The sequence below is a fragment of the Chroicocephalus ridibundus genome, chromosome 4 (genome assembly GCF_963924245.1).
Source record: "Chroicocephalus ridibundus chromosome 4, bChrRid1.1, whole genome shotgun sequence".
In the NCBI taxonomy this organism is placed as follows: domain Eukaryota; kingdom Metazoa; phylum Chordata; class Aves; order Charadriiformes; family Laridae; genus Chroicocephalus; species Chroicocephalus ridibundus.
Window position 1 is genome coordinate 5,576,037 of NC_086287.1, and position 24,279 is coordinate 5,600,315.

The window sequence follows — 24,279 nt, forward strand, 5'->3', positions numbered from 1 at the left end:
CCACATATGCCTTGTGATGAACCTCATTTTTTCACCATCTTCTCCTCAGCAGCTAGGAGATTCCCAAAACATCATCTGCTTAGGGAGAGATGTATAGGATGCCTAGGGAGGAACCTCATCGTTTTTTCAGAGTCTGTTGCCTGCTGCAGGACGGAAAGAGCCAGTGGCTTTTCATGTTTTGTGTGCTGTTTCATTTCTGATGAACTGCCAAACATGATTAGTGAAGTTAAGCAGTATTTTCTTCAGTGAGTTACATGTCTCTATACCCATGCAGGCATTTATTACACTTCCAAGGATGAACCTTGTGTACCCCAGTGTTTTGCTTATCACATCTGTAGGAATTTTTATTTATTCCAGAATTAGCATTTGGAATGAAGCTTCAAGAACGCTTCTATTCTGAGAAGGGTAACACGTACAAATATGATTTCCTAACTTTGAATAAGTATGGGTGATGGATGAAAGAATTTATGTGTGAGCTACTGAACGTACCACCTCTAAGAAAACAATAATAATAAAGAACAACAGACAGTTTTTCAGCTGTTTTCAATACAAAACTAATATGAAAGAACAAGGTAACGCCATCATGGGAGTTACAGCCTCATGGACTTATCTCTAATTTCACATTTTTATAAGAGAAGATTTCAAAATGCATCATATTTGAATTGCATCCTTTTTCTGAGTTTATCTTTTATCTTTCTCTGAATTTAACTCTTACCTCTTGCAGTGTCCTTGGCAATATTGTCAAGAATATTGCTCTGACTACAGACAGAGATAGCATAGATGCCTGCTGGTTCATTAGATAGTCTTGTTCTCGAGGGATACAGCGGTAGTTCTGTGACCCATGAAATGCCCTGTGTACTCTGAACCAAAGAGTGGACAGTTTCTCCTGTTGTAAGCTTGCTCCTGCAAAGTTCTGAGAGTCAACAGTTCCTGTAGTGCCAGTACCAGGTTATTTGAGATTAACTCCATTTTAGTTGAAGTGGTCTCATTATAATCAGGAGCAGTCACATCTTACTCTTTACTCTTCAGAGGGCTTAATACAGCTCAAGAGGACATAAAAGCGTTCTTTGCTTTTTTCTGATAGAGACCAGATAATCTCCCTGAAATACAGAATTCTTGATTGAAGTAGCTGCTGGTATTCCTGAGGATGTTAAAATATCCGGGGCTGAGGAAGAACCTCTCTGCCATAATATCCATGAGGCAACGTAATGAATGTTCCTCAGAATCCATGAATCCCTTATATAACAGAGTGTCCTCAAAGACATTGATCTGCTTTGATTGAGTCCAAGAGGCCAGAGAGTAGGTGGGGAACAGAGGCGGTGGCACTGACTTAGGTAAAAGCTCTGGATCCTGCTGGCCAGACAGACTCCGAATCAGTGAATTAGCTTGCTCGTTACATGGCTCTCAGAAGCCATTTAGTGGAAGAGCAAATTAAGCAGCATCTTTAAAGAACAGTCTTTACACCCACTCAGGCACACAGCTTAGTAGCCCGTTCTGCTGTCGTGCATTCTAAAGACAAATATCAGCATATTTTCAAAGAATAATTAGAAAGAAAAAATTAAAAGGCTTGAATAATCCCGGATAAAGCAATCTGGATTTCAGTTAAGTTCTAAACATCATAGCGGCTGCTATTATACAAGAAGAATCTTGACTTGTTTTTGCTAGTTGCTTTGGCGTGTTTGAGCAAATGACTGAGCTGCTGCCGTTAGCCAAAACCTGTTCCCCCAAATGTTTCATTTTGCTTTTTGTGATTATTTTTAATCTATGTTCTCTAAGCTGCATTATCATATGTGAATTCTGGCTGCGTATTTTTTAAAATAACTTATTTGCAACTGTCAGAGATACCTTATGAATAAGTTATCAACAATCCCTAAGAGCTATAGCTGCAAACATTTTAAAAAAAAGTAATATTTATAAGTCTGTGAACATTTTCTATTAATGTATTTATCAAATGAATGCAGTCACTCACTTAGGGTTAAGAAAACAGCTCCTCTCTGTTATAAACAACACCACATCACTTGCGTTTTCTCTAATACTAACACGTCAGTGGCAGCTTTCTGATTTAAACGATCTTTTATGAAAAGTTCAATTTAAATAAACTGGTTTTATCCTCAGAGATCTCAAGGCTCTTGAGGACCATTCCCCAAACCAACCACAGGCATTTAATAATGCATCGTAAATTGCCGGCGTAATGATGGAAAGCACAAGGGAGAGTGGAACTGCAAATTTTTAGTTTTTCTTAGAGAGGAGCAGAATTTAGTCAAACAATAAAAGGAAAATCTCACTTAGAGGGACGGTGGATAGTCCGGACAGCAAGCTTTGAAGTCTGGTGCTGTCTTTCACGATAGCATTGTGATGTTTTGAGGAATGATGAGCAAAATGACTGCAGCTGAAATATCCTGGCTCCAAAAAGTTGGTCAGATTATTGGAAAGGTTATGAAAAGCTCTCTTTAAAATTCATTCAAATTTTTTAAGGGGAAAAAAAAAAGTAACATAAGGACACTAATGATTGTGTATTATTGTAAGGATGTAGAAGAGGAGCTCATCTTGTGCCTAGGGTTTTGGGAAACAATAGCGTTCCTGTATGGCTGCTGGGTGGACTGTTTACCAATGTAGCTGAGAAACAGGTAGCAAAGGGGTGCTGATGTTGTGATCTTTGTTTGAGAGTGACCAGTTTCTCTATGGAGAACGACTGGTAAAAGAATTTAAGCCTAACAGTATTGAAATAAAGAGAAGGAAGGTAACTTCACTTGAATTTTTATTTTTGTCCTTCTCAGGAATGTTACATTAGTTCAGGGCGGGTCTGCACTGGAGAGTATGACTGGTTAAGTCTGATTTGCATATGAGTGTGTGCTTTTAAATATTTCTTTGTTTGTTTGTTTAACCTGATAGTTATAAGTTGTCATTGCTAGAGGGACAGTTAAATTGATAGAACGCAGATTTGGAATATTGATACTTTTGTCCTGATCATAACAGAGGTATATCAATGTAAAGCACTTCTACGCTGTGCCCGGAGGAAAAGGCTGAACCATTTTAATGATGCTCTAAAAGTCAAAGCGATAGTACTTCCTGATGTTATTATATTGATAGTTATTTTATTGCTTGTGGATTCCCAGGTGGTGCTACACCAGCCCTAATTTATGAAGGCAGTTTTAGCTAGTTAGTTACTTAACAACAGTAGGGTAATGTTTCTCAGCCTTATGGAAAGGGAAACTTTCCTTTGGCTTACCTGCTTTTGTTTTGGGTTGTTTCCCACCCTCTGCCTGGGCAGCAGCTCTGTCCCCCAAAGTCAGAGGAATGGTGAGTCACCTACGTTTGCACTGCTGCCCTGCCTTGGAGGAGATTAATTGCTATCAAGGAGCCCAAGTTGCTAAACAGTTTTAAGGTTAGCCTAAACATTTGCAGCCAATAATTAGTCTTTTCTCACTTGGGCAACTAGGGGAGGCTAAGCTGTTGCCAGCTCACAGGGAACTGCTGACTGCTGCTGTCTAATGCTTTCTGGCTCCCTGAGGGTTGTATTGCACCATTTGAGAAATCCACCCGGTGTGAGAGGTAAAAACCAGGTGCGGGGTATGTTGGATATATGCGAAAAAAGACGGGCAGCGGAAGGGGGAAAAAAAAGGGAAGGTGAGATGAAGTCAAGTAAGTCTGGCAGTGGAAAGGAGATAAGAGCAGGAGAGGACAGAATCAGGGAGAATCTGGAGAACGAAAAGTAAGTGTAATGAACAAGGAGCTGCTAAGTCAGTGGAGTGAAACCAGCATATATTCATTTTTGCATAAGCATAGGGTGACTGAAATTTTAGGACCTCTCTTGTGCTTCACCGCTGTTATGCTCCACTGTTTGGAAACTGTTTATATGATTCTGTCAGTTTGTGAACATATTTTAAAACTTAATATTCTTTAAATAACAACACAGGCTGATTTTACATTTTTTAAAAATCCAGCTTATTTAACTTAAATCCAACTTATTAACTTGAATTAGAATCATAGAATCATTTAGGTTGGAAAAGACCCTTGGGATCATCAAGTCCAACCATCAACTCCACTCTACAAAGTTCTCCCTTACACCATATCCCCCAACACCACATCTCAATGACTCTTAAACACATCCAGGGATGGTGACTCCACCACCTCCCTGGGCAGCCTATTCCAGTGTCTGACCGCTCTTTCTGTGAAGAATTCTTTCCTAATGTCCAGCCTAAACCTACCCTGTTGCAGCTTGAAGCCATTCCCTGTTGTTCTATCGCTGATTACCTGTGAGAAGAGACCAGCACCAGCCTCTCTACAATATCCTTTCAAGTAGTTGTAGAGAGCGATGAGGTCTCCCCTCAGCCTCCTCTTCCTCAAACTAAACAGCCCCAGCTCCTTCAATCGCTCCTCATAAGATTTATTCTCCAGGCCCTTCACCAGCTTCGTTGCCCTCCTCTGCGCTCGCTCCAGCACCTCGAGATCTCTCTCGTATTGAGGTGCCCAGAACTGGACACGATCCTCAAGGTGTGGCCTCACCAGTGCTGAGTACAGGGGGACAATCACCTCCCTCCTTCTGCTGGTCACACTATTTCTAATACAAGCCAGGATGCCGTTGGCCCTCTTGGCCACCTGGGCACACGGCTGGCTCATGTTCAGCCGCTTGTCAATTAGAACCCCCAGGTCCTTTTCTGCCAGGCAGCTCTCCAGCCACACTTCCCCAAGCCTGTAGCGATGCATGGGGTTGTTGTGGCCCAAGTGCAGGACCCGGCACTTGGCCTTGTTGAAGCTCACACCGTTAGCATTGGCCCATCGGTCCAATCTGTCCAAGTCCCTCTGTAGAGCCTCCCTATCCTCATGTAGATCAACACTCCCGCTTAGCTTCATGTCATCTGCAAACTTGCTGATGATACACTGTATGTCCTTATCAAGGTCATCAATAAGGATGTTAAACAGAAATGGTCCCAACACTGAGCCCTGAGGGACACCACTTGTGACCGGCCGCCAGCTGGATTTAACTCCATTGACCACCACTCTTTGGGACCGCCCATCCAGCCAGTGCTTGATCCAGCAGATCGTATGCTCATCCAGGCCGTGAGCCACCAGTTTTTCCATGAGAATTCTGTGGGGGACAGTGTCAAATGCTTTTCGAAAGTCTAGGTAGACAGTGTCCACAGCCTTTCCCTTATCCAATAATCGGGTCATCTTGTCATAGAAGGAAATCAGGTTTCTCAGGCAGGATCTGCCTTTCCTAAACCCACACTGACTAGGCCTGATCCCCTGCTTGTCCGTTATATGACTCATAATGGCACTCAAAATGATCTGCTCCATGAACTTCCCTGCTACCGAGGTCAGACTGACAGGCCTATAGTTTCCTGGATCCTCCTTTCTGCCTTTTTTGTAGATGGGCGCTACATTTGCTACCCTCCAGGCCATTGGGACCTCCCCAGTTAGCCATGACTTCAGGTAGATCATGGAAAGTGGCTTGGCGAGCACGTCTGCCAACTCTTTCAGCACTCTTGGATGTAACCCATCCGGTCCCATAGACTTGTGCGCATCCAAGCGGCGTAGCAGGTCAATTGAAAGAGGGGAGGGGAATTTGCCCCCCCATTAATAATGTTTTCTAGTTGAGAGTCATGAATTAGAGATCAGAGCTTTCTGCAAAACTCTTCCATTTTTTTCCACCGTCTTTGCTTCTCTGTCTTTGCTTCCTTACAGAGTGCTTGAAAATTAGAATTTACTTTGGGAAAATGTTCTCCCCAACCAGAAAGTGAGTAATGGGGAGAGAGTTGCAAGTGGAGGAAGTGATTCTGATACTTAGCAGATTTCCAGTGACATCATCTGTTGGTGCTCTGGAACACTTCAGAGTTTGTTTCATTTTGTTTTTATTTGAATGTTATTGTCTTCCAGTAGTTAAACTATGAAGCCCCAAACAACAGGTGATAATACTGCCAACGTCCAGATGGATTATTATTAAATGCATGCAAACAGTGCTCTGCAGTTCCAGAGGCAGAGAGCACTGTTTCAAGATTTTTCACTCCTGATTATTGCAGGACTAGCAGTTTAAAAAACCAGTAGGTCCATTTCACCTTTTGGGTGAATGGACAAAACTCCCATTGCCATAAACAGGAACTGTGCCCTCTTTACACTGGAGATTAATTTGGTTTGATGGGACTTGTTGGAGGACACAAACAGGAAAAGGATGCTCTAGTTGTGATTTGGTGTCTCATTGTCGCATTTAAATATTTTCAATATTTAGCAATAGGATTCCAAGTCAGGCATGAAAAGAGTTTAGTGATTTGTAAAGTACATTTGCAGATGAGAAGACCTCTTTCACTGGCTGTAGGTTGAACACCATTTGTATCATCTTTCCATCCCATCTTGTTTTGCTTGGTTGGTTGGTTGATAAGAGATGATGAGTTCCTGCTGTGCAGCAAAAAGCATGTCAGGTGCTAAGCAGGTAGCTCCACTGGGATACTTCTCTTGTGTTTTGTCCCGGTGTACTCACAACATGGCACAAATAGTAAAAGATAATTTGTGTATATTTCCTTGCAAGTTCACAAACACTGTTTAGAACTCTAAGGAGTAATGGTGATAACTGATTAGCTGTAGGGTAGGTGAGTAATGCAGTAAAAAGAGCTCTGTATGGGCAATGAACCTTATTTCGCTAACTTACGGAAACACTTGAACCCTGTAGAATGGCACTCACTTATCAAACCAACCCACCCTGTAACATAATGGTCCTTACTGAAAATCTGAAGCCCCAGTGTCTTTGTTGTTGCAAAGAGCTAGCTTATGTAGATGGAAGCTGGTGATATGTGAGTGATCATTATGCTGTGTCAAGTCTCATTTTAAAGACCATAACTATACCTTTTTAAAAGAAAAACAAACTACTTCACCAGTCTAGAGAGAAACATAAATCACATATTTTTATCACCTCAAAAGACCACTAGAAGATGAGCTCTAATATTTCAAATGCGACAAGCAATCTATACACATGAATCACAATTTGAGTTCCATTACAACTGAGCTGATATATACCACTATGTGCTTTATGGATTTTACTCCTAACAATATTAAGTAAAAACCCAAACCTTTTTGTGATGAATACCTAACCTTTTACAAGGATTTGTAGAGTTGTGGTCCAGAACAACCAGCTTTAGTGTGGCCCTACAGGCTTTAATAAGAAAATACTGTGACCAGTTTTGACCTCTCAATATTATTCTTTGTAAAGGAAATGCTTGTATTAGTAGAAGGCTAATACTGCAAAGGTAAAAGAAAATGGGAAATACTGAAAGGGTTTATGGAAAATGCATCAAGAAAGATTGAGAAGAGAGTTAAATAAATGAGCAAAGTTTGAAGATCTTTTGTTCCTTCTGCTTCCTTTGCTAGGCCCAGTCTTTTTCTTCCTGGACTCAAGGACTTCTGCAGCAACCTGGTGTCAGTTGTTCTCAAATCCTCTATTCATAGTCAAGGCATCACTTGAAGTCCTTAGTCTCCTTTTGAGAAATTCTCCCACGGTGATATTTTCATAAGGTTAATTTTCAGGTGAATTGGTTGCTGTTTTGACATTCTTGCTTTCTTTTCAGACATCTTTTCGTTCCTTTCCTTTTCATGCTAGAAAATTATTAGATATGCAAGAACAAAACTCCTCAAAGCAATGCTCCAAAAGCCTATTAAAAAGAGGCTGCAAGCAGAACAGTGTGAACGCACGTCAACACCTGAGTGTTTCCCAAGTGGCTCTAGCACTCAGTGGTGTGATAATGAGACATGTGGGAGGATTTTTCTTGGCTTTTATCTTCCATATATTGATGCTCCCGACTTTTTAAAATTCATTTCATAGAGTGTTGCTGCAACAGAAACAACGGAAATGCAAGAATGAGATAGTTCAAGGTGTTTGCAGTGGTATACGAAGTCTTTTGCCTCCAGGCCATCATTTCTAATTCCGCACAAGTTGGCAGCAGTCAGAAATCACTGCCAAATGACAGCTGTTTGGTGGCCAACACGAAGTGATTTAGCTAGTAGCTCCTACTGGACAGATGTCTGTAGTATAGAACGTGTTGAGTATAGCTGGCATGTGTTTCATTTTCAGAGACTGGAAAATGTGGCTGTATCTCAACCGCAGCTACTTTGGTTTGTGAAGGTTAAACAGGATACCTGAATTTAGGCAACCAAGAACTCAGAATGTGCACAATTAGACGCCCCCCCACCTTCTGGGGTTAAATCCTGACGTTATGGTGCTAACCCCTTGTAGCACTTCCATTGCGTCTCCATAAGCACCGTGTGGTGAGGGAGAAGGGAGACTGTAGCTTGGTCCCTGTAGGTGGCTGCGCAGAGGGGTGTGGTAGGAGACCACACTGTGGGGTGACCAACCCATCTGTACCCCACGGGCTGAGCGATTTCTTCAGCTGGGTTGTCAATTAATACTTATTCTTCAGTGTGAGCAATCAATAACAAGGAGAAAGTAATAGAGGGGAAAAAATGAATCTGATTCATCTTTCTTTGTGTGGACGTATGTAACACTAGAATTAATCTTTTGAAAACCATGAATTACTTTATGTAAAATCTGCGCTACTTAGCGGAAAATCTATCCTACTGAGAAAAAAATCAAGAGAATTCTTCAGTATAATATCTGGTTTTGTGGGGAAGGAAGGAGGAAGATTTTACAGTTTACAATATCACAGAGCCTTGGGATATTTAAACAGGCAAGGAAATGATAGGTTTGATTCACTGTTGTGAAAACAGTTTTGAATTTTGGATTTGAAGCAGCAGTAGAGATTGCTCAAGCAAACAGAGATATGGGATCAAGTTTCCACTCGCTCCTTAGCAATCTTTTTTTTTTTTTTTTTCAATTGGCATGATGTAAAACAGGCTTAAAACAGGCTTGTATGACTGGCTCAATCATCTGCTTGTGTGGGATGCGGAAGTGGCGCAGAGCGCTGTTCAGTAACTCCTGTGGCAGAAGTGGTTTTCAAGGACAGGGCATTGTCACAGCACTTGGATGAATCTGGAGGGCTGGAATACTCCCTGATCAACTCAGCGGTTAAATCTGCTACATTGGCCTGACAAACGTTGCCATGTCATATCTGTCAAAGCACTGCATCTGATACCACGCTGTAGAGTTACTGTGCCTTTGTGCTTTAGTTTAGCAGTGAGACAGAGTTAGGATTTTCAGTGTTGCATGCTTCTGACACTATTTTATGTTTGAAGACTCTGCATCAGTTTATATTTTTTAACATTGTTGTAGAAAAAAACCCCTAAATTCTACTAAATTTACCTTGTTCTTTAACGCTAAAGTTAAACCAGATTGCCTTTGGAGTTGTAAATGGAATTTATTTTCTCTTATTTTCTAATATTGTATCATGTTATTCATTTACTAAGCCTGACTGTAACTTTCCTTGGTGGTTCTTCCCTGCAGATATTGATGAGTGCGCTGCCAAGATGCATTATTGTCATGCCAATACTGTGTGCGTTAACTTGCCTGGATCCTATCGTTGTGACTGTGTCATGGGATATGTCCGTGTGGATGATTTCTCCTGTACAGGTGAGCTCTCAGGTATACAGCAATAATGGTATTATACTGTGTGTTGTGTGTATTACTTAGCTTCTAACTAGTCCCTGTGCCATACCAAATCCCACATACTAGCTGGCCCTCTGCTGGCATAAAATTTAGGCACAAGTGAGATAGGATTCTATAGGTAAATGTGCTATGAGGTACCTTTCCTATGTATGGGCCCTTTGGGATTAGTTGGGAAGGTGGCTCAAGAAGCCCTGTGGTGCATGCACTGAGTGCTGTTGTCAACCAGGACGTGGTCCCTTCATGTCCCACAGCTGGCGTGTGTGTGTGAGGTGCAAAGGCTGTAGCGTAGTGAGAAGTAACATTTTATACCCGTGGTTTGAAACTGGTCACTGGATTGAAATATGAGAAATTTTCCAGGAGGAGAAGTTTGCTGGACAGAGCTAAAACAAATACGTAAAAGGAAAACTGAAAACATGTAAAGTCCTCAAACCCAGTTATTGTTATTAGGTGGTATGGAAATTGTTGTTATTAATGCTGAGAATTAGCGTCTCCAGAACTATGACACATGTTATTTAGAAAAGAGAACAAGTGTGATAGCATTAGACAGTAAATCTCATGATTCTTTTTTAATACCTGTCAGCAAAATGAGGTCTAAAAATTCTTACTGGAAAGTAGGTAGGTCTCATTTCCATCTAGAGGTTTTTAAGGGACCTTCTCTGGCAATCTCTGTGAAAAACGTGAGCAGCTGCTGAAATGCTCAGCCCAGCTATACCTGACTGGATAACATCTTTCAATCACAATGCTCCAGAAAGGCTGATCTCAGGATTATTTTGATGGTGCACCTGTCTGGCAAAGGAGGAAAATATCGGGCAGATTTATTGAAATGAAAATAAGTCAGATTGACACAATATACCATGTTTAGAATTGTGTTGGGTGAGCTATTTTCTCAAGTGGAAAGATGGCACAGGAGTATTCAATATAAGAATGATTTCCAGCCCGGAATAATTACATTGTAATGTATATTATCCTTAGGGAAGGTCATAGGAAATGCTGACTTTCGTGGTGACAGCATGTCTTGTAGCTAAGATTATGCAGTTTATAAAAACTGTAGGAAAGTCCTGCCCACCTCTTGAGAGAGGATGATACTAAATAGCGATCAGGAAACGGATTTTTATTTTGCCCAGGGAGTCATTGTTTCTATATAATCTCTGTCTTTTGAGTAAACTTTTGAGTTTTCTTGATTTTTTACAATCTGCCATGTCGGAAAAGTTTCAGACTTTAAATTTGGTTCTAAATTTGTGTGCTGTGTGAGGTAGCGGCCTTCAGCGATGGGGAAAGGGTAATTGGTAATCTGACACTTGCTTTCCATATATGCAGTACTGATTTCCTAATGTTCCTTTCCTTCCAGCAAGGCGCTATTATTAGGAATGCAAATAGTTTAGAAAGCAGGGTTTTTGCGATTTACAGCAAAAGTGTGAAATACAAAGACAAGTTGCTTGACAGTAATGGGTGAATATTCATTTAAAGTGCATACACACAAAAAAAATCTACAACAGGTATAAGAACAAAATAATAGAATGAGTGAGATAACTGTTTCTTGCAGGTTTATTATCTTGCTAAAATGACTTCTTTTTTGACATCACCATTAAAAAGCACAACAAGTATGTAACACAGATGAGGAGAAACTTGTTTCATTGCCTGTTGTATCTAGAAATAATTGTATGTTATAATAATAAATGTATTTAAAGTAAGTATTGTGCAATAGAAGCACTAGTCCTGTTTTTTAATCTTGCATTATGATAGAATCACAGAATGGTTTGGGTTGGAAGGGACCTTAAAGATCACCTAGTTCCAATCCCCCTGCCCTGGGCAGGGACGCCTCCCACTAGACCAGGTTGCTCAAAGCCCCATCCAGCCTGGCCTTGAACACCTCCAGGGATGGGACAGCCACAACCTGTTCCAGTGTCTCACCACCCCCACGGTAAAGAATTTCTTCCTAATTTCTAATTTAAATTTCCCCCCTTTCAGTTTCAAACCATTACCCCTTGTTCTATTGCTACACTTCCTGATAAAGAGTCATCTTTCCTGTAGGGCCCCCTTTAAGTACTGGAAGGGGCTCCAAGGTCTCCCCGGAGCCTTCTCTCCTCCAGGCTGAAAAACACCAACTCTCTCAGCCTGTCCTCACAGGAGAGGTGCATCAGCCCTCTGTTCATCTTTTTGGCCTCCTCTGGACTCGTTCCAACAGGTGCATGTCCTTCTTATGTTGGGGACCCCGGAGCTGGATGCAGTACTCCAGGTGGGGTCTCACTAGAGCAGAGTAGAGGGGCAGAATCACCTCCCTTGACCTGCTGGCCACGCTTCTTTTAATTCAGCCCAGGATGCAGTTGGCTCATGTTGAGCTTCTCATCAACCAACACCTCCAAGTCCTTCTCCTCAGAGCTGCTCTCAATCCATTCTTCACCCAGCCTATATTTGTGCATGGGATTTCCCCGAGCCATGTGCAGGACCTTGCATTTGTCCTTGTTGAACTTCATGAGGTTTGAACCCCTCAAGCCTGTCCAGGTCCCTCTGGATGGCATCCCTTCCCTCCAGTGTGTTGACTGCTCCACACAGCTTGGTGTTATCAGCAAACATGCTGAGGGTGCACTCAATCCCACTGTCCATGTTGCCAACAAAGATGTTAAACAGCACTGGTCCCAATACTGACCTCTGAGGAATACCAGTTGTCTCTGGTCTCCAGATGGATATTGAGCCGTTGACCGCAACACTTTGAGTGCAACCATCCACCCAATTTCTTGTCCACCAAGTGGACCAAACCCATGTCTCTCCAATTTAGAGACAAGGATGTGTGAACAGTGTCAAACACTTTGCTCAAGTCCCCGTAGTTGATGTCAGTTGCGCTTCTGCCATCGTAGAAGCCCACCAAATTTGTCTTTAACAATAACAAAAAAAATCAGGCAACAAATACTTAACTAGTTCCCCATCGTGCTGGCACCAATGTATAGCAGGCACAAGTGAAATAAATTGTCGGTATTACGAAGTTCTTAAAATTTATTTCTCTTTATTCAAACAAAATAAGTGAGAAACTGTCTTGTTATCGAACCATGCATTTGGGGACAAATCTGAAAGCCTGAGATGAGTTGGTGTTCTGGTTACAACTGAGTTGTGTATACATGGGGTCAGGCTCTAATGGGTTCAGGTTATCTGGAACAAGTTAACAAGTTGCAAATGTAAGCACTTAAGGCGTGTGCACAGCATTGCATGTATTTTGTACACTGTTGACCTAGAAGGAGAGTTGTTCCACAGAGCAGGAGGTATCATATTTTGGGAAGTCTGAGTCTAATTCATTGACACACAAAGTCATCATCTGCAGTTGCGCAGTTTCTGTGTGTGGCTTGGCAGGTCTGTGCCTGGTGGCCCTGGGGGCTGGCCCCTGTGCTCCAGTGGCTTTCAAAAGGTGGAACGCAGTGATATGTGGAAGCTGTAAGTCAGAAACAATTTTTAAGCTGAATGGAATATTTCAATTTGATATTGAGGGGATTATCTTTATAATAAGAAATGAAGTGAATATTGAAATGCGAGGCTGACTTGAAGTGAACAAAATTAAATTCATTGGGGTATTGCTGAATTTTAAATACGCAGCTTCCAGTGTGTTTTCTTATAACCCTGTATCTTTCTCAAATTAAACTAATTTGTACTGCTTTGGTGTTGGTGAACCTTTTTTTCCCCCAAAACAATTTTTGAAAATTTTTTACCATTTCTGGTCATGAGAACTGTGCAGTAGGAACTTCCTGTGGTTATCAGTAAGAAGCTGCGCTGATTGCACAGAAAATGCAGCCACAGAGACAGAGTGAGTAAAGTAATATTCTGGATGGAGTCTACAGTTATATTAAATTCTGTACTATGATTTCAAGTTAGGAGGTAGCTATTTTAATATCAATATTCAGCCTAGCAATAACTTTAACCTACGTTCACCAAGTAGAGTACACTGGTGTTTCTCAGCTCACCTATTCCTAGAGCTCTGAGCTCTGAATTAAGTTGTTTAGTGAAAGACAGTTTTATTAAGAGAAGTTACCCTTGAATAGGAAGCTTCTTTCACTCTCTTCCTGGGACACTGACAGGTTGTTTATCTGTTCTCAGGTAAATCAGTCTTGCCCATTCTGAAATGGCAGCGAAATTTGCTGCTCCAGATGCTCTTATTTACTGGAATCTACTGATTTAAAGTATTTTATTGACTTCCACAGGTTTTCACTCTGCTTTCGTGTTGAAAATAAGTTCTCCTGGGTTGCTTTCTTCTAACGTACCAGTTTGGGAGTTTGCTTCAGAAGTGCTTTATTTAGGTTAACGCTTTTCAAAGCATTATAAATTACATGATAAAAATATCGTAATTTTAGTTTTGATGGGCTGCATCTGTTCTCTGGTGTGATTTTGAAAATGCATGTATATGATTTTCTGTAGTTTGAAACTATAATACATAGTTTCTATGTCCCACTGCCATTCAATCAGGTAAACAAATGCTGTTTCATCTTAATAGGCTATAAGTTATCTGTAATAACCAGGTATATTATGCTGATATGAAGAGGAAAGAGCGTAGGTGGGTCTCATCTCTTTTTGCATAGTACTGGCATTTGCTATGAAGACAATCATGATGAAGATTCCTGGTCTTTAATATCTATGATAAACATTTTAAAAAATATCCCTCATTTTGCGGTATTTTCCTTGGGGCTGCATAGGAGACTGAAAACTTCCTAAAATCCTGCAGCTATTCAAAGAGTAAGTTATGTCATTTTGTGTAGTCACTCCTGGGCTTCAATGCTCTATTTTGGGGTTTTAATTTTTTTTTTAATATCCTACAAATATTCTCTAATTATGTACTAAAGCTTAAAAAAAAACCTTTACAAATGAGAGTGCCAAGAGATTTTTATTCTTCTATTTGCATGTATTACTCATGGCCCTTCTACAAAATGAAGAAACTTCCTCTGAACTTGAGAATGACTTGGCCCGTTTTGCCCCTGGGGCTTCTTTTCAAGAAATAGCATGGAAAGTTATCTGGCCACCCAACATATGTCAGCAGCACGTTCTGCCAAAACGTGGTGCGACCTATATGCGAACATCCTTCTCTTTATGCCCCAAGCTATGCTGTCAGATGTTTTTCCTCTGTGAAAGGAATCCACCTCCAGATTTTACTGTGGAATCGTGTAGTTCTGCGTGATGTCTGTGCTTTTAACCCTTTTTCAGTCCTCGTTTTGTGTGATAATGTTCACAGAGCTTGTTTCACCTTTGGCTTCTCTCAGTAATGAGTCACTAAAATAATTATATGTTACTTGCAAAAAGCAAGCCTTTATCTGCCACAGAGGAAATATTTGCAAAATACATCATTCAGTATTTTAATTTTGTGGCAAAATTGAAGTTCTATAGAGATATATTGTTTAGAAGAAGTCTTAGAATTTAAATGTTAGTCTGTAGTTTATATGCTAATTTGAAGTACAATATGGGTAGAGAAGAGGAAGTAAGAAAACCTAATGATTTTGATGGGATATCCCATAAGTCCCTTCACTTCTGTCCTATGTGGCTTCTGGAGTAGCATTCAGTTTTGAATCTAACACACGTTTCAGAACAAGCTCTTCTGCAGCGTGTTATTGGAAAAGTTGTGCCTAAAGCATAGAAAAATGTAAAGTTCTGAGAAACCTCAATTTCAAGGGAAAAAAACAGCAGCCCCCTTCTCCAGGTCTTCCCTTCTTCCTCTCCCCTATTTGTGAAAGGCAAGTCAACTGCAGAAATTTCCTGCTTCGGTGAGAACAAATGTTGTTCAAATTGTTTGCTGTCACTAAAATTGATGCCTTTAGATTTTTGTTGCTGGAGTTTACCTGTCAGGTTCAAGGTGGTGTAGTTGACCCTGTAATACTACTAATAATGCAGCAAGTTTCACAATGGGGAAGTGGCAATCTCAAAGGGCAGGTTACTGGCCTCTTATCCAGAACCACTGTATGTGTTTGGAAAAGACCTGAATAGAAGCTTTTAGGCAGCCAATTGATAATACAGTCACTTTTTGAAAGACAGTGGTTTATCTGCAATCTAATCTACTGACTCTCTTTTCCCCCTTTTCCTTTTTGGTAAACTAAATTTGCATTCGAGAAACATTAATAATTTTGGTGTGGCACTTGAACTTTTGAAGTACTGTGCAGGGTCTTGGATGTTCACAGAGGTCAGTAAACAAATGTTAGCTCTGTTCACATGAATGGCCCAGAGCTGGTGAATTGATAGACGTATCTGCTTGCTGAAAACCCAAGTCTGGGTCAGTAGGCAGTGAAGGTAGGTCTGTGGTGGAGTAATTGTCAGGTATGTTTTGGGGAAGAGCCCCCTTTAGATCTTGCTGTTCTAAAGGATATCATTAGGGAGTATCTTGCCTAGCAATATGTAATTTTTAAAGAAACGTTATGAAAATATTAATTGGGTTGGGGTCATAGTTATGTGTCACCATTTATAGGTTACGTAGCAGAGGTTCAGCACAATGTCTATGACTGGGGATGAGGACCCTCCTGATTTTACTTGGCTCTAATACGTTGATATACGCTGCTCTGAAGCATTCCCTGCTTTGGAGTCCGCTCTGTCCTCTACATGCTGAGGACAGCCCATGGTCCTTCTACGAGCTGCATCTTGATTTGTGTGCTTGTCTTCTCACTGCACTGTATCTTCAGGGCAACAGTCGGGCATTTCCAAATACATTTGGAAATTGGTCTTAAGCCAACCTGAATGGATGACACTGTGATTATATTAACTCAGCAGGCACAAAATACTCTTATGCTGGTCTTTCCTTTCCTGAGATCCTTATGTGCTAAAGTGCTAAAAGGCAGGCCAGGACTTAGCTCCTTAGCTCCTAGTGTTAGGCCATAGTCTTTTGTTTGAACGGCAGTCAAGAGCATCTCTATTCCCAGAACAGTGAAGGGAAATGTTTAGTTCCAGGTGCCTTGAAATGCAGAAACATTTGTTTCGAGTCCCTCAGTGGGCTGTTGGCCAAGTTCAGCAGCAGGTAATCTATGCACCAGTGGATATTGCCTGCATCAGAGAGCATTTCTTTGCTCTGCGGGACAAGTCGACAGAAAACTAGAAGTCAATCCAGCAAAACAAAAACGGAGTGATTCCACATCAGATGACTGATACGCAGGTCTTGACTCAGAACCCATTAACTCAATAGAAAGCTTTCAATCCATTCATTTTGGCTTTAGATAAGTCCCATAGAGAGATAACTCGTGCACTCTTGGCATAGGGAAGCTCTGTTTATAATAATACTAAAAAGGATGATTCTTTTGTATCGTCAGAGAATGCTGTACTACCATGGATAAGGCAGCTTCTCAATGCATCCCTACGAGGCTGCTAAGTATTTAATTGCTGTTTTGGAGAAGAGGAAGCTGAGGCACTGAGAAGTGGAGCATCTTGCCCAAATTCATGCTGAGGCTGTGGCAGCATTGGAGTATCCAGTAAACAGAGTCAGAAAAATTAGACGTGGGAAAAACACAGACTTATACCAACAAGAATTCAGCGAACAGTGAGGTTTATTTTCATAGGTATTGATATTTTCACAAGAAACAGTAGCAGTTCGTTGAAGCACAGTGTGCATGGGCCCTGAATAGCCACATGACCTTCACATTTTAAATCTTCTCCTTCCTCTTTCCATGCAGTTTTGTAACATCTTTTGTTACTTTGGAGTTGAATTATTTCCCAGTCTTCTAATTTTAAATGCCGTGTTACATTCTTTTGTTCCTGACTTCACCTTCACTTACTGGGTTTAACTGCAACATTTTTTAATTCCTTCCTTTAAAAAAAAAAAAAAGCAGCTTTTGGGAAACTGTGTATTATTTGTTCCTAAGTGCTTTCAATCTGAGGAAAAAATGTACTAAAAATGTAATATTTATAGTGATTTAAATTCCTCACTGGTAAATAGTTTAATTAAACATCTTTGTGCTTTCCTGTGCTCTAGGCATGGAAGTATTGCTAATTTGTCCAGAGTAGTTGGTAATCCTTTCAAGCCCTTTTGACACATTGATTTTCTGTAACTTTATTAATACTAAAATTCATTAAGCAGCTGACCGCAAATCATGCGGATAGTTGTATTTCTTGACTTAGGCATAATTAGCATTTTTACATGATTTCTTAGCTGCAGCCTTTTGTGCTGGTATACGTGCTATCACAAAAATTTAGTATTTCAAATTGTTTTGCATATGCATATTCATGCTTATGCATAAACTTAAGCATTAAGATAATGCTTAAAAATAATAATCATAGAATATTTATTTATTTATTACTCATTTGAGACCCATGAATGAAGCTGTCTGTCTGCAGAACAAGCAAGGGCAAGCCTTTCCATGTCACTTGGTCAGCACTTGTCCTGAGCTCTCTTCTGGCAGCATTTCTCCTTGCTGCAATAGGACTAAATCCCTTTCTATGGCCCAAAAATTTCTTTGTTCCTGAGTCTAGTAATTATTACAAGCAGTCCGTGGGGTTGAGAGATGCAATGAGGGCCACCACGCTAATTTCTTAGGGGGAATATGCTTTCTTGAAACCATGCAGCAGCTGCAGGATCAATGTCAGTGGCTGGAAGCAAAAAGCTCTCATGTTTTAGTCATCTGCTTCCACAGATGAAGGCGTTAATGCCTTCAGGAGTGTAACTTGCTTTTGGGAAAGAGTTTACTCAATCAAGTTCTGATTTTTTTAGAGCTCTAACAGCGAGGGTTTGTCACCTTCTTTGTCTATACAAGCAAAAAACTTGCCCCGTGCTCTACTCTGTTTCTAGAAACCATTTGTAACAAACTCTTTGTTCTTCAGACGCAGAATTGAACTCTCCTACTAAATCATGGAAGTAACTGAATCACAGAGAAGGGCGTCTGGGTCACCAGTCCTGAAGGCAGGCAGGATCCATGGACCCTGAAACATCCTTTGTCCTATCTGTTCTTAAAAAAACCTCAAAAAACTTAATCCCCCTTTTGTCGTGTTCTTTCCCCCCCACACACTCCCCAACCCCCAGCAATACTTACTCCGCTGTTTAGAAAGGTTTGCTTAAAGTCTACCTTAAATCACCCTTGCCAAAATTTAAGCCTGTCACCTCTTGTCATTCTCAGTGAACACAGAGAATGCTTTGACCTTTCTATTTGCAGTCCTTTTAGATATTTAAGATCTCTTTTTCATGAAAATGCTTTATTCTTTCCATCTGTAACCTAAAAGCCTATTTTTAGGTTTACGGCTGAACAGTACAAAAATATTCTAAGGGTCTTTCTCCGTACCTTCCTGTTTTCCCTTCAGAGAATTCCGGGCCTGTGCCCCCAAACGTCTGGTGTCTCACAGAAATATTTTTATGGCTGAGCTGCAAGATTGTTGTTGTGTGTCAAGGAAGATGCTCTAAAGAATGGTCCCAGATAAGTGGCTCAGTGTGCCGTGGGGGGTCGGCAAGTCAGACAGACAGATGTGGCCTAAACCTCTCCCATATTGATTGTCAGAGTCCTGGGTTGTGTTACGGACTGCTGCCAAAGGCTGGTTAGTCAGGCACAAGCTGACCACGCTGGATAGGAATTCTCTATTTGCCCTGCTATACCCTCTCTTTCTGTCCAAACACATTGTTCAGCTAGACAAAGAAGAAATGTCAGATGGATGACTAATAGCCAAATAGCTCGAAGGGGTTATGGCTTGTCTGCTTTCAGTAATAATGAGCACATTACTCTTGGAAAATATTAGGAAAGATGGCTCAAATGCTCCTCCAATATGCCTGTGTACATATTGCAGCATGTAGTATCTGGAGTCTGGTGTGACCAAAATCTGTACAGTGTATGGCACGTACGTATGCTTTTCTTCCAAAGAAAACCCATCCGGAGGAAGAGGAGCCCATTCACATTGGAATGTGGGAGTGCCAAATTCCTACCACTTCGATTTAAGGGATGGTGGAAATGATCAGGGCTGCAATCGCTGGGCCTCTATAAAGGCCAGGAACTTGCAGCATATTAACTTGGATTTGACAAGTGTGTGACTTGGGTTTCCTCCTGAAAGGCAGTGTGTCATGGCAGATGAGACTCGTCTGCCAAAGAACAGCTGGCATATCTGTGAAATGTGCAGCGCTTTGCTTCTCTGCTGTTTATCTTTGTATTTGCTGCTTGGATTTAAGGTTTCTAGAGTAAGGTCTTTATTTCTGAAACAAAGGAATTATATAAAGCTTGTTAAGCTCAACAGAAAATTTTCCATAAAGTTCATGGTGCTTATGTCTGATGGGCTTTTCTGGCAGTGAGAAATATGTATGACAGAGGCTTTTGAAGGTCTTGGTTTTTTCCTTCTTTAATCTAAAGATGTATTTAATACACAAGGAAATAATATATTAATATTTTTTACTTTGCTGTGATCTCATTTTTATACCCGTGCTGAATATTTCATAGATGTGTGCATATTGATTGGGAGAAAGCTAATATTTTATTAACAACTATTGATTCTTGAGTATCAATTACTGTATACAAGTGATCAAAGAATCACCTTCTGAGCAATCGTAGATACTGAAAAGACCTTAGGACCCTGGTTCAATGATGGGCATCTGTTATTTGTTTGAAGTGGCTGAGGTTTTGTGTAAGCCGTGTTTAGACATGCGTTGTAGGTTGGCCAACTCTTACTTTGCTGGTTCTGCAGCTTCCGGGATAACTTAAAAAATGCCTTTTTCAGCAGAAATGTGTGTGCTGGGGGTGAGGGCTGGGGCAGAGTTTCTACTGCTCTGAAGGCGTGCAATGTGGCTTCTCTGTTTGGATGGTCTCATTCTGGTTTTGGAGGACCTTTATGTTCTGTCTGAGAACAAGAATATGAAGATATAGTACGGATAATATTTTCAGGTGAATGCTAATATGTCTGATAATCTAGTTATCCTAAATTTATTCCTGGATTTGTAAACATCAGTGAATAAGCACAAATCGGGTAGTGTTACCTTTCTGAAATATTTGTGAAATAATTTTAAAGGGTGTAGAGGAACTGCCACTGGCAAGCAGACTTGCTTGGTCCTTAAGAAATATAGCCTTTGGGAATAGTGCAGGGAGGGGGAAAAAGAGAGTTGCTTTGATCTATCACTTTGTAGTTAATATTTTCATGCTTTCTCCTGTAGGCTTTTTGCCTCCTAGTATGAAACTTCCTAATTTAGTTACATGATTGCATGTAATAATTGCTCAAACTGGGGATTTTTCTGACTCTCCCGGAAATAACTCTTATTGTCGGTGAAGTGGGACAGAGCTTGGCAAATGAATGACCCAGTCTTGCTAATCGTGCTCCCATTAGGATAGTCTGCTGCCATTTTTATGCGCTTAGATTTTTTGTTGTTTCTTTTCCGAGTTTACAACTAAAGTTAATTTTTAGAAAATACAGTTGATGCTGCTAGACTGAGATAATCAGGTGTTTGGGGGAAGGCTTTCCTGTTATGACAGATGAGAGCAGAAAGGGCCAGACCACAGGGCTGCCAAGCAAAGGACAAGGATGGCCATGGAGAGACAGCTTAATGACCTGGAAGGGTAAAATATTTTTTTCCTATTTATTTATGGTGAAGATAATTTTCCATGTTTTCAGGATCCTAGGGGTTTGATTTAGTCTGCTTTGTGCTGCTCATAATGGAGGATTCTATTTCACAGAATTTAATGTATGTGAGCTTTCATAATGCTGAACTATCTCCCAACGTTTGTACTTTATGCTAGTTTTTGGCTTGCTTGTTTGTTGTTGGTTTTTTGCTTTAGAAGTAGCACAAATGTTGAAAGTGGCATTCTGTGGAATATCTGACATAGCAAATTCTTCTGCAAACAGTAAGTTAAGAACGTGTATGTTTAGGCAGACATGCAGCCCACAAAGGGGCAAAGGGAGCCCTCTGATCTTTGGAGCCTTTGCTTTCAGATAGATTCCTTGGTATCTATCCAATTCCGAACCGCATCCTGTATTTCATTTGGGCTGTAAATGTGGCTTTGCAATAAAGCAAAGACATTCCAAATGTAGTCGCATTCCACCACGACATAAAATGTTATTGTTTCTTTTGCATGTGCTAGTAGTATCTGCTCAGGACAAATTTAAATAAATGCTCTGTCCTTTTAATTCACTCTTTACGTGCTTTTAAAGGTCTCAAAAACCCGATGATGCATTATGCAAAATCATCAATTGTAAGTGATTTATGAATAGAAAAGGTAAATAGTTATCTTGCCTGGCTTTGCAGTGTCTGGATGCACTTCATAACAGAATGGGGAAAAGCAAGAAAGTAGACTTCCGTTAATCTTGCTTGTTGTACATCCTTCTATTCTATGTAGGTCTGTCCCTTCACTCCTTGCCCTCAGTGCATGGTCAGTGCCCCCTCACCTTTGGGAAAGAGAGCTTGCATATCCACAGTAGCGCAATGGAAACCTCTTGCAGGCTTTCTGTGACCTAATGCAGCAAGTAGCTCTACTCCTCAGCGAAGATGCAAAATCCACCGTCCAAATGACTCTTCTCTGCCCAGATCTGGGGTCTGTGACTGTTGCAAGTTCAAGTAAGATGTAAATGGCATCTGAGGATGAAGGTTCCTTTGCATTTTTTCTTGTTGCTGCTGTTAGAATTGGACCACTGACTGGGATTATTAAACTAAAGAAGTTACAGATGAAAATTAAGGGAAAAAAAAATCCTTAAATAAAATTCCTAGCTGATGTGAAATGTGTGACAGCAACAGAAATGGCAGATCTTACAGAATGATTTGCTTAGGGCACGAGGCAGAGTGAAACGTATAAACGCACATGCTGTCTTTTGTGGTTGATGCTTCCAGACGAAACAGAAAGGCCTGTTTTTAAGGGCAACAGAGCAGCCTTGTTCCATCTGGATTGCTAAAAGTTATGACCAGTTTTGAGTGATTGAGTATCCACAGCTGAACATTATTGATGGCACTTGTAAAGACAGCAAGAGACTTCTTTATTGCACAGAAACTGAAGAAGTTATATAAAAAGTCAGCTGGAAAGACTTAATCCAAGGCATTAATGGAATTTGAAATGTAACTTTTTTTTTAAAGGAACTTTGGAAACAAAAAGCTGTAATGAGCTTGGAGAATTTAACAGCCCTTTCATACTCTCATAAGTAATATATTCAGGCCTCTTTTTCAAGGATGCAGCCTTTTGCATATATTTTATCAATAAATAGTCATATAAGTATTTTTGACTTGGAACAAACTCAGTTGTGAAAATTAGCAGGCAGGGAATAGATTTTTTTTTTTTTTCTTTACCCATGACTTCATATAAAAAGCGAAATAGTCAGGTAACAATTAACACTGAGGCTGCTAAAAGTGAGGTTACCTACAGATCCTCAAAATGCAGAGGCTGGGATCATAGTGGTAGAAATCAAACTATACATGCTTATTTAGGTCTACTGTCAAACGGGATTTTGAAGTCTTTTTAGTTGCTGTTGCTTTTGATTTGTTGCTCTGAGATTGTTGATTTATTAAAAATCATCTGTGCCATTAGACTGCCTGTCAGGATCCATAAATTGGATCGGGGACCAAGAGCAGTTATTACCCTATGTGGATTTTGGTTTTGCGCTGCAGAAAAGAGGCTAATTAATTCACTGACAATATGAATTCAGGCTGCGTATGAAATATGAAGCCCTTACCTGGTATATTTTTCTGAAGTCTGTAAAGATGGTTTTCGTACGTTATTTCAATGGGGTAACTGCCTTTATAGTAGAAGTTTCTGTTCCAGTGGAAAGCTCAGTGTTCTTAACACGGGTAACTTGAAATGCTGAGTTTAAAACAGATTAGCAAAATACAGAGAACTAGAAACTAATGCTACATTAAGGTTAAGTGCTTATTGTGCTTGGTATACGAGTACATTCAGACAGCTCTTGAAGGACATTAGCAGATCAATTTTGAATCCTGTGCTGTCCCAGTTATACAGTTATACATTTCACTACCAGAATGAAAAGCTGTTACTCCTGTTTTATTAGCATGGTGCAACTCTTACCAGTTCACGATGCGTATACTAAACAAATAAATGCAACATGTAAATGTGCCTTAGAGAAAGTCAGGATAAGACTTAAGAACTACGCGAGTTATTGGAAAGATTTTGCAAGGTACTGAGCTGCTGGTTCCTACTGGATGTTACTGCAGGGAGGCGTTGGCTTTCCAGGCAACAGTCAAGCTTGTCAGGCTGGATCTCAGCCTGCAGAAGTATTAGGCATCTGCTGCAAAACTGTAAGTTCCTTCCCTTTGAGAACGTTAATGTGGGTAGTGGGTTGTCAGCAAATCTCTGGGAGGACTCTGTGCTATATAGGTTTTGATGAACCTTCCTGTCTCTCTTTTCGATGTGCTACGTGGGAATAGGAATTAAGCAAGTTTAGGAAGTGATTGAGGGCATTAACTCTGTAAACAGCTGGGCCTCGGGCTATATTATTATTTTAGTCTTTTAATAGCTCAAACTTTTTTTTTTCCTCTAAATGGATTTAAGTTAAGAGTGCAAACTACTTTATGAACAGAAGTTGCTTATAAAAAAAGGCAACAACTCTTTTATGATGTTAAAAAAAAAAAAAAGAAAAAAGTAAATTGCTAGCATGGAGGACTTCTCCCAATGATTTTTTTAACGAATCCTGCCTGCGCTGACAGCCACAATAATTCTGTGCAGAGAAAGGTCTTCTGACCTTATCTTTTCTTTTATATGTTTTGAAAATAGCACTTTGGGTGATCATCTCAGAATAATTTTTTATATTATTCCATTAAGTCTTAGGAATATAAAGTCAGAGTCCCTTTTTAAGCTATGAAATTTACACAGGTGGCATTTCTTACCTTA

The 24,279-nt window shown here is 40.4% G+C and overlaps 1 protein-coding gene across 5 annotated transcripts in view; it reads left to right on the plus strand.

Moving 5' to 3' along the window:
• NELL1 (neural EGFL like 1) overlaps nucleotides 1-24,279 on the plus strand; it is a 293,137-nt gene that overhangs the window by 133,707 nt on the left and 135,151 nt on the right. For 3 of the 5 annotated variants that reach the window (XM_063332728.1, XM_063332731.1, XM_063332732.1), the window contains exon 13: nucleotides 9,386-9,523. In XM_063332728.1, the coding sequence (XP_063188798.1) occupies nucleotides 9,386-9,523 (138 nt within the window). The remainder of the gene's footprint in view (nucleotides 1-9,385; nucleotides 9,524-24,279) is intronic. The other 2 variants (XM_063332733.1, XM_063332729.1) reach the window with 1 other exon arrangement.